Raw genomic sequence first — 14,779 nt, forward strand, 5'->3', positions numbered from 1 at the left:
GAAGACCCAATACTATTATGGACTACTGGACTCTTTTAGAATATTTTGCTGAGTTAACACACCTATAATATTCAAATGACAGAACTAAACAAAAAAGGGGATACAGATGAATGTCCATTTTGCATCTGTGTATTCAAAATGATTAGGATAGATATATAGTTATATTCTCTTAATGAATAGAGGGATTTGTTGTAATAGTGTTTGTAAATAGGATATCATGTCTGCATCTTGTACAGCAAATAACCACAGGGAAGGCAGTATGTAATGTGTTAATTATTGAAACTGTCCTACCAATTTGATTTGAAACTGTCTCATTGCTATTTGTCTTGCAATAAAATTATGGAAAAATAAATAAATAAATAAATTAATTAATTAAAAAAATAAATAAAAAGTTCCACTACCCCACACATTACTGCACTAGAGATCAAGCTTCCAAATAACACAATGTTGAGGCACACAGTCACACTGTATCTAAAGCACAGCACTTTTCAATTGTATAAAAACGATGCTGCTTAGGTGGAATGATGCTTCTCATCATCCTCTATTGTAAATATTTACCAGAAGCCCACTGGACTTAACATAGGTCATCTTGTTTCTTTGGAAATTCTGAGACTTACAAGAAAGAAATAGTGGCAGGGATATTGTTGATGCATAATAAAGGACAATTGCGTATAAGGTTGTTTTTTCAGAAAACCTCTGCTATCTCTAAGGAGCCTAAAAATGCCCACACTGCCAGCTTTTTGAAATTATGAGCTATAAAAGGACATAGTGATCTTGGTTTAGGTTCAATAGTACTTGTTGTATTTCTTCTAGGGATGTGTATGTCCTAACTGACATGAGAGCATTTTCAATAATTAGAAAGCCCAGCTCTTGAATTCTAGGGTGAGAAATAGATTTACATTGGATCCCTGATTTGTGTCACTAGTGATTTTGAGGAAAGTATATGTATCTCTGACTCCTGAAATTAGAGCTGTAGCAGTGATTGCCCAGTGTTGGTCCCTGAACATGTGCACAGTGATCCATGGTTAAGATCTTTAGGTGACTGGCATAAAATAAAATTTAATAGAATGCAGTTATGTCACTTTCAGGAAATTGAATGAGAGACTGTCATCTTAAGCAAAATACATCAGACCCAGATAAAAGGTACATGTTTTCCTTGATATGAGAAACCAAATAAATAAATAAAAAAATAAGATTCAGAAAGTTAAATACTTTCTTTTATATGAGGAACAGAAGGAAGGCAGGAAGGTAACAAAAAAGAGAAGAAAGGAAAAAGGGAAGGGAGGAAGGGAAAGAGAGATGAAAAGAAAGTGGGAGATTTTTGAAGAGGGGAGACTGAGGAAGAGAATAAGGGGAAGGGGCAGGAAAGGAAGAGGAGGGAATGAGATTGGAAATGATCAAGAGATATATATGTACCATTTTCCCAAAATGAACCTCACTATTCTGTATTACTAGCATGAAGTAATGACAGGAAAAAAAAGGAAAAGATAGTAAAAAGAAAGATTACTTGCTTACGTTTCTTATCCTCGGTAGACTGTTATTTTTATAGTATTTGGTTCTTTGGACAATATTTACATTAATGTACCCTGTCTTTATGAAATGGCAGAGATAGTGGTAAAGGTACTTAAGTTTAAGTGCCCTTATTTGGAAAAGCTAGAAATTATATTGGTCCTTCCTGCTGCCAAGGCTTTTTAAAAAAAATACAAATGTTTATGGTCCAGTAGTTCAGAAGTCTAGAGCTATTTAATATTGATTACTCAGTTGATTTCTCAGAAAGCAGAAGTAAGTCTTAATGAAATTTCTCCATAAGTGACCTGTACCAATAGTCTGGACCCACCCATTGTTTATTCCTGCTGTTTTCCACTCTAATAACTATGTTGACAGTTAGGAAAATGAATGCCTGACCTGAACAAATCTTATCTTTGTCCCATCTGCCTGGACAACATTTCAAAATCTAGACAGAACTGTTCTTTTGAGGAAAGGCATGCAACAAATGAGCCTTTAAACTTAAAACTGTAATTATGTTGTTCATTCTTTATTTAAAGAAATATTCCTTATTCTATGAGTTGCTGGATTCACATCTGACTTTAACCATTTTTATCTTTCTTGTAACTGTTGATATTAATGCCATTTTAATTTCTTGACATCATGATATATAAACATATCAGCTACAGTTGTGATTTTTGAACAAGGATGGAAACTTGGATTTGGAAGCAAGGAATTCAGAGGATTTAATCAGATCACTGCAGAAAAAATGTCACAACTGCACTGCAATGGTTTTAAATTGCTCATTTTAAATCTACCTCAGTAGCAAAATGCCATGTATGCAGCAGATTTGCAACCACGTTAGTCATTTTCTTTCTTCCATTCCCTTGCTGTGTTTGTGTTGGGAGCACAGAGTAATGTAATTTACTAAATTATGATTCGATGGCTGGGCATCAGCCCCAGTGTTGAACAGTATTTGGACTATGATTACTTGCTGGCTTTGTCACAGTTGGCATTAATTATTGATGGAAGTTTCAGAAATAGCGCATGTGCCAGGAGCGTTTCACCGGAACGCGGGCTGCAGGCAGGAGGGATGCTAAAGAGTGTGGGGGAAGCAGCACCTGTGGCTTGTTTATGTCTGTGCACGGGGAACCTGGACCCAGTGGGCTGTTTGATAGCGGTGTAAAGGTCATGGTGTAGCGGAAGGATGAACCGTCAGGCTTATTTCTATCGTGTTCCTCCCCAGGAATTGCACCGAAGAAGCCAACTTCAGCCGGAGCCAGCCAAGACGAAGGCTCTCCAGACTGTCATCGAAATGAAGGTAAGCACTGAGCACATTTGTCAAAAACTGCTGTCTTCAGAGTTTGTTCTAACTTCATGATACCTAACAAATATGTGAAATTAGTCCTGTATGTTTTATAGGCACTTGGTGGGTGCCTTGCTTCTGGATCTTTCTGCCTTCCTGGGTGCACTTAATTTACTGGCTTTTTAATTAGGGTCCCTTTTCTAGGTGAATGAATAAAGGGCTCAAGTGTCCCTTGCTGAAAGAAGCTGGGTTCATTTCCAGAATATGTCCAATGCCATTAACCCTAAAGGAGTCTCTGTATGTGCTCTAAAAATAAATTTCTAATGCTACAGTAACCACCCTCTCCATGCACATTACAATTAAAAGCCACTTTTGAGATATAAGGTTTTTTTTAAGAGAAGTTAGCTTACGTGCGTTGGAGGTATGGAATAATTGAAATCATACTATCAGCAAAATTTACTTTTTAATGATGCCAGTGTTTTCTTCTAAACAAGTCTGGAACTAATCATTTATTGAAAAGAATATAATGATCATTCTGAGTGGACTTAGAGCATGCTAAAAATAATGAAGCAAATGATGATGGGCAAGCCATGATTTGTAATTAAGAAGCAGATCTAAATGAAAAGTACGGCTTTGCCAACATTTAGCAATTTCAAGTTATTTACTTCCAGTTTTTGCTAGCTGGAAGAAAATAGCAAAATAGTTTAAGAATAAAAAAGTTCTCATTTTAAACTGTTCTGTGAAGAAAAATGTTTCATAAAGATGTTCATGGTCTGAAAATTCCATACTTGAGCTTAACACTCAGGGAGTTTCCTGGACACCATCAGCTTACAAGAGAATTCTCAAGCTTGATGATAGGATCATGATTTTTCTGTCTTTCTTGTAGTGCATGATTTTGAGCTGTCTGCCAACAAATCCCTGAGTCCTAGGGAAACAGAAACTAATATTAACTGTTGAATTCTTGGCATGTACAGTTCTGACTTGGGATTTTTTCCCTCATCAATGGCAATGTCTTTATCCAAGCAGTGTTTTTGTGTGTGCGCAGATAACATTGGCTTTAAAACATATGTCCCCCAAGTGGGGTTACGTAAATCATAGGCTCTCATGATGTGTTTGCAGTAAATTGATTTGAAAATATAAGGAACCATATACTAATAGGATTAAAAAGAATTGTTAATTGTGGCACATCAATTGTTTTGAATTTATATAACTTTGTTTTGGAAAAAAAGTATTGTTTTTTTGGGAGAGGCAGTGGTTTATAACTGAGATTTTACTCTTACTTCTCACTGTGACCAAACCAGAAACATGGTTAAAGCTTAAAAGAAGTAAAAAGAAAATATAAAGTATAAAGGACTTGATTTTTATTTTGCGTATAATGGCTCAATTCTCCTCCCATCTTCCTCTCCAGTCCTTAAAACAAGAAGTAAGTGAGGAGATATATTCAATCAATTTCCAATTTATCATTTTTTAAAATAAAGGAAAAATAAGTTTTATAAATCTTTGGAGAACATGAACAACTCTCGTAATGTGGTATTTTCTTGGTAAATATGCTACAAAGACATTGCTATTAATGGTGACTTTTTAAAGTAGATATCATTTTGAATTCTAGTTTACCTTTTTGCATTTTAATGTCCTATTATAAAATAAAATCATTAGGAAATAAAAACACTCATTTAGGCTGTCTTTATAGGAAGGCATAAAAATATTATTAGGGCAAATTCACATATACATGTTATCATTAAGTTAAGCTTGAAGCTTTTCTATTATGGCTGTTATGGATGCTGTTTTGCAGGCTTAGGAACACATTTTTAGAACACATGAAAATCAATGTATTTTGTCAGGAAACAGCCTGAGTTTTTCTTTTTGTATGCCTGTTAATTTACAAAAGCACTGCCTTATGTTTTGTCTGTAAAGAAATCTGGGTTCCATTAACGTGTATACTGAACACACCTAAATTGAGTTATGGAGGCAGCTGGTAGAGGGTCATCGCCTTGGCCATGTGTATAACTCATGACAGAGGCTGTGATCTCATCCAATTTTGTGCATTGGAAATTGGAGAGAATGTTGGAGACCCACATTATACAAGACAAGAGTTGACTACCAAATAGCAGTGATCTTTGAATCCAGAGAGTGGAGTGTGGGACCCTGTTGTGTCTTAGCTTTGGGAAAGTGGCACCTACTGCCCTGGAAAAATCTTTAAAAGAGCTTTTTTAGAGTAAACTGACCCCATAGTTTCAGGCACATGACAAAGATTAGGGAACACAAGTTAAAACTTGTCTCTTGTTTCTGAGAGAAATTGGAGGTGAGCTTCTGAACCCCAAATATCCCTACATGGGAGGTTTGGTCAAACCCTATGGGGAATGTTTACATTAAAAAAGAATAGTAGAGGCTGGGAAGATGGCTCAGTAGAATAAGCACTTGCCTGGCAAGCACAGGGGCTTGAGTTCAATCCCTGGTTCCACCAAAAAAGTAACTAAATAAATAAAAATTAAATGAAATAATAAATAAAATAGTGAAAGGCACATTACCATTAATCCCCTTCAAAATACTCTCCCTTGGTTTGAAATACGTCTTGTTCTTATATATATCTTGATTCTTTTTTTTTCTTCTCCTTACCTCTTCTTCCCCCCGCCTGTAGTTCTTAATCACCTTCCTATTTAAGAAAGATCTGTCCCCTTACCTCTTATTATCTATCTTTTCTTTTGCTGTTTATTTATGATTTTGCTTTTTCATGTAAGAGAAACCATGTTCTTGGGACTTGTTGAAGCAGTCTGGAAGTACTCTTTGGTGGGTGCCTTTATGAGATAGGATAAAAAAAATATAGTGAATGTTCTTTCTGTGTGCCATCTAACGTAAGGGATGTCTGTAATGCCACTGAGGTATAGCCTCACTAACCTTATTCATTAGTATGGCACCACACAATTTCTGGCTCTTCCCCAAAGTCAAAATGACCATGAAAGACAAATGATTTGATTTTACTTTAGTACTAAAGTAAGACAGCTTCTAGAACTGCTTCAGAAAGTGTCAAGAATGATTGAATGTGTCCTTGAAGTAGGAGAGGCTATGTTGAGGGGGATTAGTTGATGTAATGGTGTCTTTTATCATCATAATTTTTAAAAATTAAACATTCATCACATTTTTGGATCACACTTTAGACACATTTTGCATCAATTAAAGAAAGGTGTTTGTTGTGAAATCTGTGGAATCTTACCTAACTTCAAGCACTGGGTAGAACTGCAGCCTAGTAGATCTATAGATTTCTATGTGCCCCTTTGAACTTTGAGAGTTGCAATAGTGTGTCACTGCAGGGTGAGTATTGGAGAGGCCACTTTAAAGTGGGGGCAGTGCTCTTGCAGAACACAGGTGCCAGGCAGTTGGAGCCAGGGGTCTGAAATCATCTGAAAGCAAGGAAAAGGAAGCACAGTGGATAAAGTTATTTACAATTTATCTTCTTCCAGGAAGCTCCAGCTTTTAATTTTGGTCCTGATTTGGTCTGGCAGGTATGTTCCAAGTTTGCATGTGGAACACTGTGTGCATTTCTTGGAAAAATTAGTTTCTTGTACATGGGGTATTTCTCCCTTTCCTCTCTTTATCTCTAAAGATTCTTTACTAAGTTCCTCTTTTCTGTTCTTATAGAGAACTGTCAATCAGAATGGCAGTTAACAGGTTTGTGCTTTTCAGTTTTCTTTCTTTAATCTAATTCCTTTAAAATAATGTGTTTTTAACTTACTTTGTTACATACTCACCGTGACATGATGTCTAGTACTTTCCCTTTCTTGGTTTCATTCATAAAGACTTATTTTAAAAGAAAAAAGATTTACAGCAATGGCAGTATTTGTCAGATAATCTCAAAACTTTTTCTCAGAGCTTCTAAGTGAATGAAAATCTAATCCAAAATAAATACAATCAAAAGGAAATTTGCTTTCATGGAAAAAAGCAGAATACTGCTTCAGGCATAACTCGATCCAGGGGCTCACAAAGATGTTACCCAATTTTCTTTATGTTTCATAATCTTGGTTTTCTTCTTGTGAGCTCTATTTGCAAATAGCTTTTTTCCACCTTTCTGAGCCAAGTGCCTATAACCACTCCAAAAAAATCACAGAGCAAAGAGCAGACCAAATGTTTTTCTTTTTTTTTTTATGTAAAAAAGCAAAACAAAAACCAACCAATTCTAGAATCAGGATAATTACTGAGATGGAGCTTAAACTTCATACTTCACAACCCAGATCGAAAAGAAAATGCATAGAGTTCCTTCTTTGTCATTTGTCAAATCCTTTAAGTAATACTTATTCATTAAGAAAACCAACTTTTTGGTATCATCGCAGAATTATCAAATGGAACATATGTGAGGGATATATAAATTTTAAGAAAACTTGCAGAAAATACATGTGATCTGATGAATTTGTTAATCTAAATGGATTAAGAAGCCAGGCACAGAGGGCTGGCCAGATAGCTCAGCTGATTAAAGTGCTTGCTTAGACAGACACAGGGAATGAGTTCAGTCTCCATTGTGTCATGCTGGGCCCCGCCCCTGGGGCACGATGGGACAGTGACTGAGACTGAGCATTGTGGTGTATGACTGTAATTCCAGTGCTTGGGAGGCAGAAAACAGGAGGATCACTAGGAGTCTGATCTCTGTAATGAGACCCTGTACTAAATACATAAAAAAAAAAAAAAAGGCTAGGCACATAATGACACTAAGAGGCAGTATTTTAACTGGTAACTGAGATGAAGACTATGGGTGTTTAGCTTTCCAATAACATGACCAGCTCAGGATTTGTGTGCTATGAGTGTTTCGTCTCTACTAGGCTTTTTTTTTTTTAAAGTTAGAACTTACTAATAACACAAGGTTCAGTTTGACTTAGTTTCTGCGACATACTTGTGAACTTTATAAAATAATTTGACTTTGCATTCAAGTGCAGCATGATTGTGAAGGTTGATTTTTGTGATTAAAACTATGTCAATTTTTTGTTTTTTTCGGAACCGGGGATTGAACTCAGGCCTTTGCGCTTGCCAGGGAAGCGCTTATTCCACTGAGCCATCTTCCCAGCCCCTTTTGTGATTAAAACTAAAGACTACAGTTTCCCTTTGTGCCAAGGCAGGTGACTATTTGGGGCAGAGGTGATGACCTCCATGGGGTAAAGTTTCTATTAAGAAACATCTTGGTGTTTGGTGAAATGAAGCCCATTCAGATTTGCAAAGTGTGGAAGGAATGTACTACAACATAGCAAACACCAGAGCTACTGCTTGGCATTTTTCCCAAGGTCACTCAGCTAGGAAACATGAAAGTGAGTTCGTGTCAAACCTAGCCTGTGAAGCACAATGTGGTGACTCTCATGAACTTACCAGAGTGCTGTGTCTGAATCAGAGACACTGTACAGTGGTTGCCATATTTCTTTTGGCTGTATGCCCTACTTAGCTTTATTTCATTCATCCTTGGCTCTGTCTTGAGTCTTAGTTAAAATTATTTCTTCTCACAGGATGCTGCATTCATAGGAAATTTCTGTCAAACCCACTTTTTCTGGTCAAGCTATAATGATGACTTTTAGCCCTTAAGAATCTGGTCATCTGTGTATGGTCAGGATTTGATAAAAAAAAAAGTGTGTGTTTAAATTTTAAAAAATTACAGTAAAATGCATATTGCATTAATCTCCCTCAGAATACTTCCCCTCACTCTGAACACACTTATCTCATCATTCTTGCCACTTGCCACTTTCTTTTCTTTTCTTTTTTTTTTGGCAGAACCGGGAATTGAACTCAGACCCTTGCACTTGCCAGGCAAGCACTTATTCTACTGAGCCATCTCCCTGGCCCCTTTTTTCTTTAAAAAAAATTTAAACATTCATTGTATTTTTCATACTTTGTTGCTCTGTGGTAGAGCACTTGCCTGTCATATGCAGGGCCCTGGGTTTGATCTCTAGCAACACAAAAACAAACAAAAAGAAATTGTCCTTCTTTTTTCTGTGGATACTGAGCAATAGTAGTATGACAGTAATAGCAAAACGCACCTGTAGCACCAGTGACACCCTAACTGTAAGAACATGACTATATATGAAAGCCAGGATCTTGCAACAGATTTTTTTTTTTTTTTTTTTTTTTTTTTTGTACCAGGGATTGAACTCAGGGTCCTTATGCTTGCCAGGCAGGCACGTAAGCCACTGAGCTATCTGCTTGGTCCCTGCAACAGATCTTTGAATAGGGCTAACCATACCCATTTCACAGGTGGGGAAGCTGTGGTTTAGAGAAAATAGGTAGGTTACTTGAGGACTGAGAGCTTCTTGGTTGGCAGCCTTGAAGGGAACATAAGCTTCTTGTTAAAGCCCGTGTGCTCTCCACTCCTGTTTGATTTTACTACAGATGGCCCACATGGTCACCTGGTTTTTCTGTCAACAATGACTGGAGAAACTGTTCACTGAGGTTTGTATTATTGAACAGTAAAGACAGCTCAGACAGTTAGAGATGCCTATGTGATATTTTTGGAAAGGGATAGAGCTGTACACTGTTGTTTAATCAAGGGTGATCCATTTTACATGTATGTGTTATTGGGCCTCCGGATATGTACCAACAGCCAGCAAGTTGCCTGCAACTCCTCTGCTTTTTAAGTTTTACTCTGAAGACTTCTTTAACAGGATGGCAATTTGTTCAAACTTGCAAAACCCTATATTTTTAATGTGCATTATGGAGGCATAATATCATAATTATCCTTTAGCTGTTTCCCTTTAGTCAATTTCATCTTCTCATCTTTTAACTTGGCAAGAAAACCTTGTTCCAGTTGACTGTTTTCCTTAGATGGCGGTGGGGGGAGGTTGAGGATTTCGCTTTTCCTTACAAGGTGGTGGTCTTCATGGTAGTGGTGGATTTGACTGCTTTCCTTAAACAAGGGAGGTGGGGTGGGTTTTAAATGATGGAGAAAAAGAAAATGGTATGGCTGCCATTTATAAAAAAGTAAGCTTTACCAAAAATTAGATTTATTTCCTTTATCATCGAGAATTATTCTCACGATGTTTATTTATTTATTTATTTTCTTTCTTTATTTTTTTTTTTTTGCTCCAAATGCCCTCAGGGGTGGTTTGGCTGGCTGGAGTGTTGTGGGGATCAAACTACAGCAACCTGAGGCTGACAGCTTTGTGGAAGCAGCCTATTTATTTTTTTCTTATGATAGTTTTGATTCTAAACATTTGACTAACTTGCCAGTAGACAGTCCTTGCTATTTAACTGGGTTAGTTTGTGGGAGGATAACTCCCGAAGTGGGCTCATGGACACTACTATTTACTGAATGGGTATTTTATTCAAAGAAGCATGGAAGGCCTTTCAGAAAACTGAGCTTTCAGTCTTAGAATACTAATGGGAGGAAGTATGTAACCCAGCTTATAAAAATGACATATGAGCAGCAAAATTATCTGAGGGAACATAAGAGATATTAAATAAGAGAAGGCAGTGACTGCTTCTTGGAGGAAGTAGCCTTTGAGGAAGGCTTTGAAGAATTGGCCTCATTTTAATAAAGGGAAATATGGCTTATAAACAAGAATTATCAGAGCAAAGCCAAGGAGACTAGCAAGTACAAGGGTTGTCTAAGGAAGAGCACATCATTCAGTTTGCTTGAAAGAAATAGTTAAGACTAAAAGCAATAGAAGAAATTAAGCCATGAAAAACTTAGAAGGAAAGAAATAATGAAGATAATTAGTGAAATTAATGGAATACAAAGCGAAGCTAGAGTAGGTAGGAACACCAAAGCCAAATGCTGACTCTTTGAAAAGATTTAAAGAATGACAGATACTTGTTAACTCAAGAAAAATTTACACATACAAATAACCAATATTAGGAATGGGAAGGAGGCATCACTATAAATTATAATAGTATCAAAAGAAGAGGATTTTATTAGTAATTTTACCATAACAAACTGAAATTTTAGGTAAGTAGCTAACTTATTTAAAAATTAGAACTTGTTAAAACTGCATGGAGCAGAATATCTGTATAATCCTAATACACTAAAGAAAATGATTTTGGTCTCTATTTTTTGATGTATGTATGTATGTATGTATGTATGTGTGTAATACAGGGTCTATAGGGTTTCCCTACACAGATCACACTTGTAGTGACTTTCCTGTTTTCAGCTTCCCAAGCATTGGGCTTACAGGCACAGGCTACCACTCCCAGTCTCATTCACTGCTTCATTGTGCCCCGGGGGGTGGGGCTGGCACAGCACGCTGGGGATTAAAACCCATTCTCTGGGCCTTCCTAAGCAGGCAGTTTAGTCTGATGAGCTATCTGGCCAGCCCTGATTCCATTCTTTAAAAGATTATTGCCAAACAAAACCAAATAAAAATTAAAACAGTAGCAGCAACAACAACAACAACAACAAAACTACACAAATACATCTGCAGTTATAGATGGTTTTCTTAGTCAATTGTACCAAATGTTTGAGGAAGAGATTAAATTGCTCACACAGAAATTCTTCTGGAATAGAAAAAGAATAGGTACTTCTTATTTCCTGGGACCAGGACAAACTTGCTTTTAAATCTACACATAAGAGAATCTTTTAAATATAATCTTTTAATATATTTATCTTATATATTAAGAATAATCTTTTAAATGTAGACATAAGAGAAAATTGAAAGTAATTGCTTGGATAAACATTGATGCAAAATATCTTAGTGAACTGAATTTAATGAAAAAGGAATGACATGACTGAATTGTTTATTTTAGGAATGTGAAGTTGGACTGGTAATTAGATATCAATCAACATCATACACTATAGTGACAGAATAAAGGTGATATAACTTAAATAGATACATAAAAAGTACATCTGATAAATGCAACAGCTATCTATACCAAAAAAGCCTTTAAGAAATTCAGTTTAAAAAGGAGAATTTTAAAAATAATCTAATAAGGGATAGCTAGAAGAAAGCTATGATGAATATATATAATAGTTGTTGTAGATTTAAAATGTCCCCCAAAGTCTAGCGTACTCAGATGTGGGGCTTTCAGAAAGTGATTGGATCAATATAAAATAATAATTTTATGATATTGTTGAGACCTAACAGGAACTTAGGAAGTGAGCCTTCATTGAAGTCACTGTGTTATGGGGACATGACTTTGAATATTGTATCTTTTCCTAGTGCCTCCGCCTGTACCTCATGACTCCCACACTCTTTCACCATAGGATTTCTGCCTTGCCACAGGGCAAAAAACAGTGGAGACAGTTAACTGTGGGCTGAAACCTCTAAAATCATATGCCCGAGATCACCTTTTCTCCTTCAAGTTGACTTATTTCAGGGGCTTGTCATGAGAATGTAGGCCTACAGACATGGTGGTAGACTATGAAAAGCTTTACCTGCGATGTCAGGCCCAAGTCAATAATGCCTGTTACCATCATTTCTACTCAGCAATGCTCTGACTAGCATAGGAATAAGATTTAGAAAGTAAGTAATAAAGCCATATTTATTCACAGACATCATGACTGTATATGTAGAAAACCATAATGAATCCATAGATAGACATAGATTACAGATATAAACTTGTAGAATTTAGCCAAGTGCTTGATCGTTGTTTAAAAATACTAACCTTGTTTGTAAGCATTTGTTATAAATTTTAATTATAAAATGAAGTTTAGAATACAACCTCACTTATCATGCTATTAATAAACCCAGAATATCAAGGGGCAGATTTTTAGCAATTAGTACACAAGATCTGAGTTAACTGGAAATATACAACATCACTAACTAAATGTAGAATAACCAAAAACTTGAAACAAACAAAATGGCTATTAATAGTTAAGTGGATAAATAGGTAGTGGAAGATTCAGGCAATAAAATGCTATATGGCAATGAGAAGGACCACACTGATATTTAACAACGTGATTAAATATCACTCTGAAAATCACTAAGGAAGCCAGATAACTAAGGAACATCTATGATTTTTTAAAAATGTGTATTCCCTAAATAGTGAAAAACTAATCTGTGGTGTTAGAAGTCTACTAGTGGCTAATTTGGGGAGAAGGAAGGTTGTGGAATGTAGGAAGGCCAGGAAAACCCATCTGGGGGACAGGATATATATATTCTGTTTCATAATCTGGATGGGACATAACCAGCTATGTTCACTTTTTTTTTCTGTCTGGCTCATCCCCCATGAGTGTGGTCCTGAGGATCGAACTGCAGTCCCCTGTGCCTGCCTAAGGCTTGTCTAATCAAACACTTTAGACCACTGAGCTATCTTGCTGGCCCTATGTTCGCTTTGTTGTAACTCATCCTGCTGAAAATCTGTGATTATCCTAGTTACTTTTTCGTCTTTGCTGAGACAAAATACCCAGCACCCAAAATAAAAAAAAGGAAAGGTTTATTTAGCTCACAATTAGTGGAAGTTTTAGTCCATACTCAGCTGGCTCCAAGGCACAGTGGCACATTGTAGAGGGCAGCCTGGCATGGCAGTGGAAGACAGCAAAGAGCAAAGGGAGGAGCAATAGCTGTGGCAGGGAGCAAGTCTTTTTCCCTCCTTACATTTATATGCAGAGTATCTGCCCCAGGATGGGTGTAACACTCATACCCATAATCCTAGCATTGGATCATGAATTAATCACAAACTCTAGAAGCTGCCCCATGACTGTATGAGGCTTTGTGAGGCGGGGGGACAACTAGACACAAACCACAACAGTGCTCTAGATAGTCTCTTACATGCATTAGCTTCAAATGAAACTAAGGAACAGCCAGGTGTTGGATGCTCATGCTTGCTGAGTCAGGACAATCACAGTTAATTCAAGGTCAGCCAGAGACTACATAGTAAGATTAAGGCTGGTCTGAACTCATAGAGAGATCCTGTCCTAAAAAATAAAAAAAGAGGATTGACTGAACAATAAAAAGACAATCAATTAAAAATTGGGGCAAGGATTTGAGTAGATGTTTCTTCAAAAAAGATGCACAAATGACCAATAAAGACATAAGGAGATGCTTAGCATGATTTGTTATCATGGAGGTACAAATGAAAATGATAATTAAATATAGCATGTTCTCCTCTAGGATGGCTAAGAAAGAAAACAAAAATCAAACAATAATGAGTGCTGGGGAATATTTGAAAAAATTGGAATCCTATATGTGTGTGTATAATGAGAAGTGTAAACTGGTAAGATCTCATTAGGAGAACTGGTTATCAATTTTGCAAGATTTAGATATAGGTTACCATAGGACCCAGAAGTCTCACTCCCAGATATGTTCAACAGAACTGAAAACAGATCAATATAAAAACCTACTCACAAATGATCATTTCACTGTTGCTTATAATAGCTAAAAAACTAAAAAAAATTATAAAAGAAAACCCTAAATATGGTTTATACATATAATAAAATATTATTTGGCAATTAAAGGTAATGAAATATTAATATATGCTATAACATGGATGGGCATTGAAGACACTACTGTAAGTGAAAAAAGTCCAATTACAAAAGGCTGTGTATTATCTGATTTTTTTTGATATTTTATTTACTTATTTATTTTAATGATTTCATTAAGAAACAAATAGCAATGAGACAGTTTCAAAACTGATTACTGGCACATTTTCAATAATTAATACATAGCATATTGTTGTCTTAGTGGTTATTCATTGTACAAAATGCAGACATGATATCCTATCTCAAACATTATTATAACAAACCCCTCTATTCATTGAATCAAGAGAATGGAGCTGTATATCTATCCTAACTATTTTGAGTATACAGATACAAAAGTGTTGTTCATTTTTTTTTCTGTATGCCCTTTTTTTGTTAAGTTCCATTATTTCAATATTATAGGTGTGTAAACTCAGAAAAATATTTTGAAACAGTTCAGTAGCCCATAATAGTATTGGGTCTTCTGCTTAACTGGCAATGTCAGAAATTGTTGACCTGAGTCCCCCACAGCTCAACATAACAGCATGGCTTTATTTCTTATATTTCATTTTTATACTTTTTTTCTGGATGGTTAAGACCAAGGTAAAGCAGGACCTATGCAACAAGAGTTG

The 14,779-nt window shown here is 36.2% G+C and overlaps 1 protein-coding gene across 5 annotated transcripts in view; it reads left to right on the forward strand.

The window, feature by feature from the left end:
- The window catches only part of Erc2 (ELKS/RAB6-interacting/CAST family member 2), a 1,093,013-nt gene that overhangs the window by 351,667 nt on the left and 726,567 nt on the right, over positions 1-14,779 (forward strand). For all 5 annotated transcript variants that reach the window (XR_002821190.1, XM_004631628.2, XM_004631626.2 and 2 more), the window contains one exon: positions 2,732-2,806. Coding sequence is in view for 4 of the 5 variants with exons in the window: in XM_004631628.2 (XP_004631685.1) it covers positions 2,732-2,806 (75 nt within the window). In the remaining variant the exon portion in view is untranslated. The remainder of the gene's footprint in view (positions 1-2,731; positions 2,807-14,779) is intronic.

The sequence above is a fragment of the Octodon degus genome, unplaced genomic scaffold (assembly GCF_000260255.1).
Source record: "Octodon degus isolate 3935 unplaced genomic scaffold, OctDeg1.0 scaffold00043, whole genome shotgun sequence".
NCBI classification, from domain to species: Eukaryota; Metazoa; Chordata; class Mammalia; order Rodentia; family Octodontidae; genus Octodon; species Octodon degus.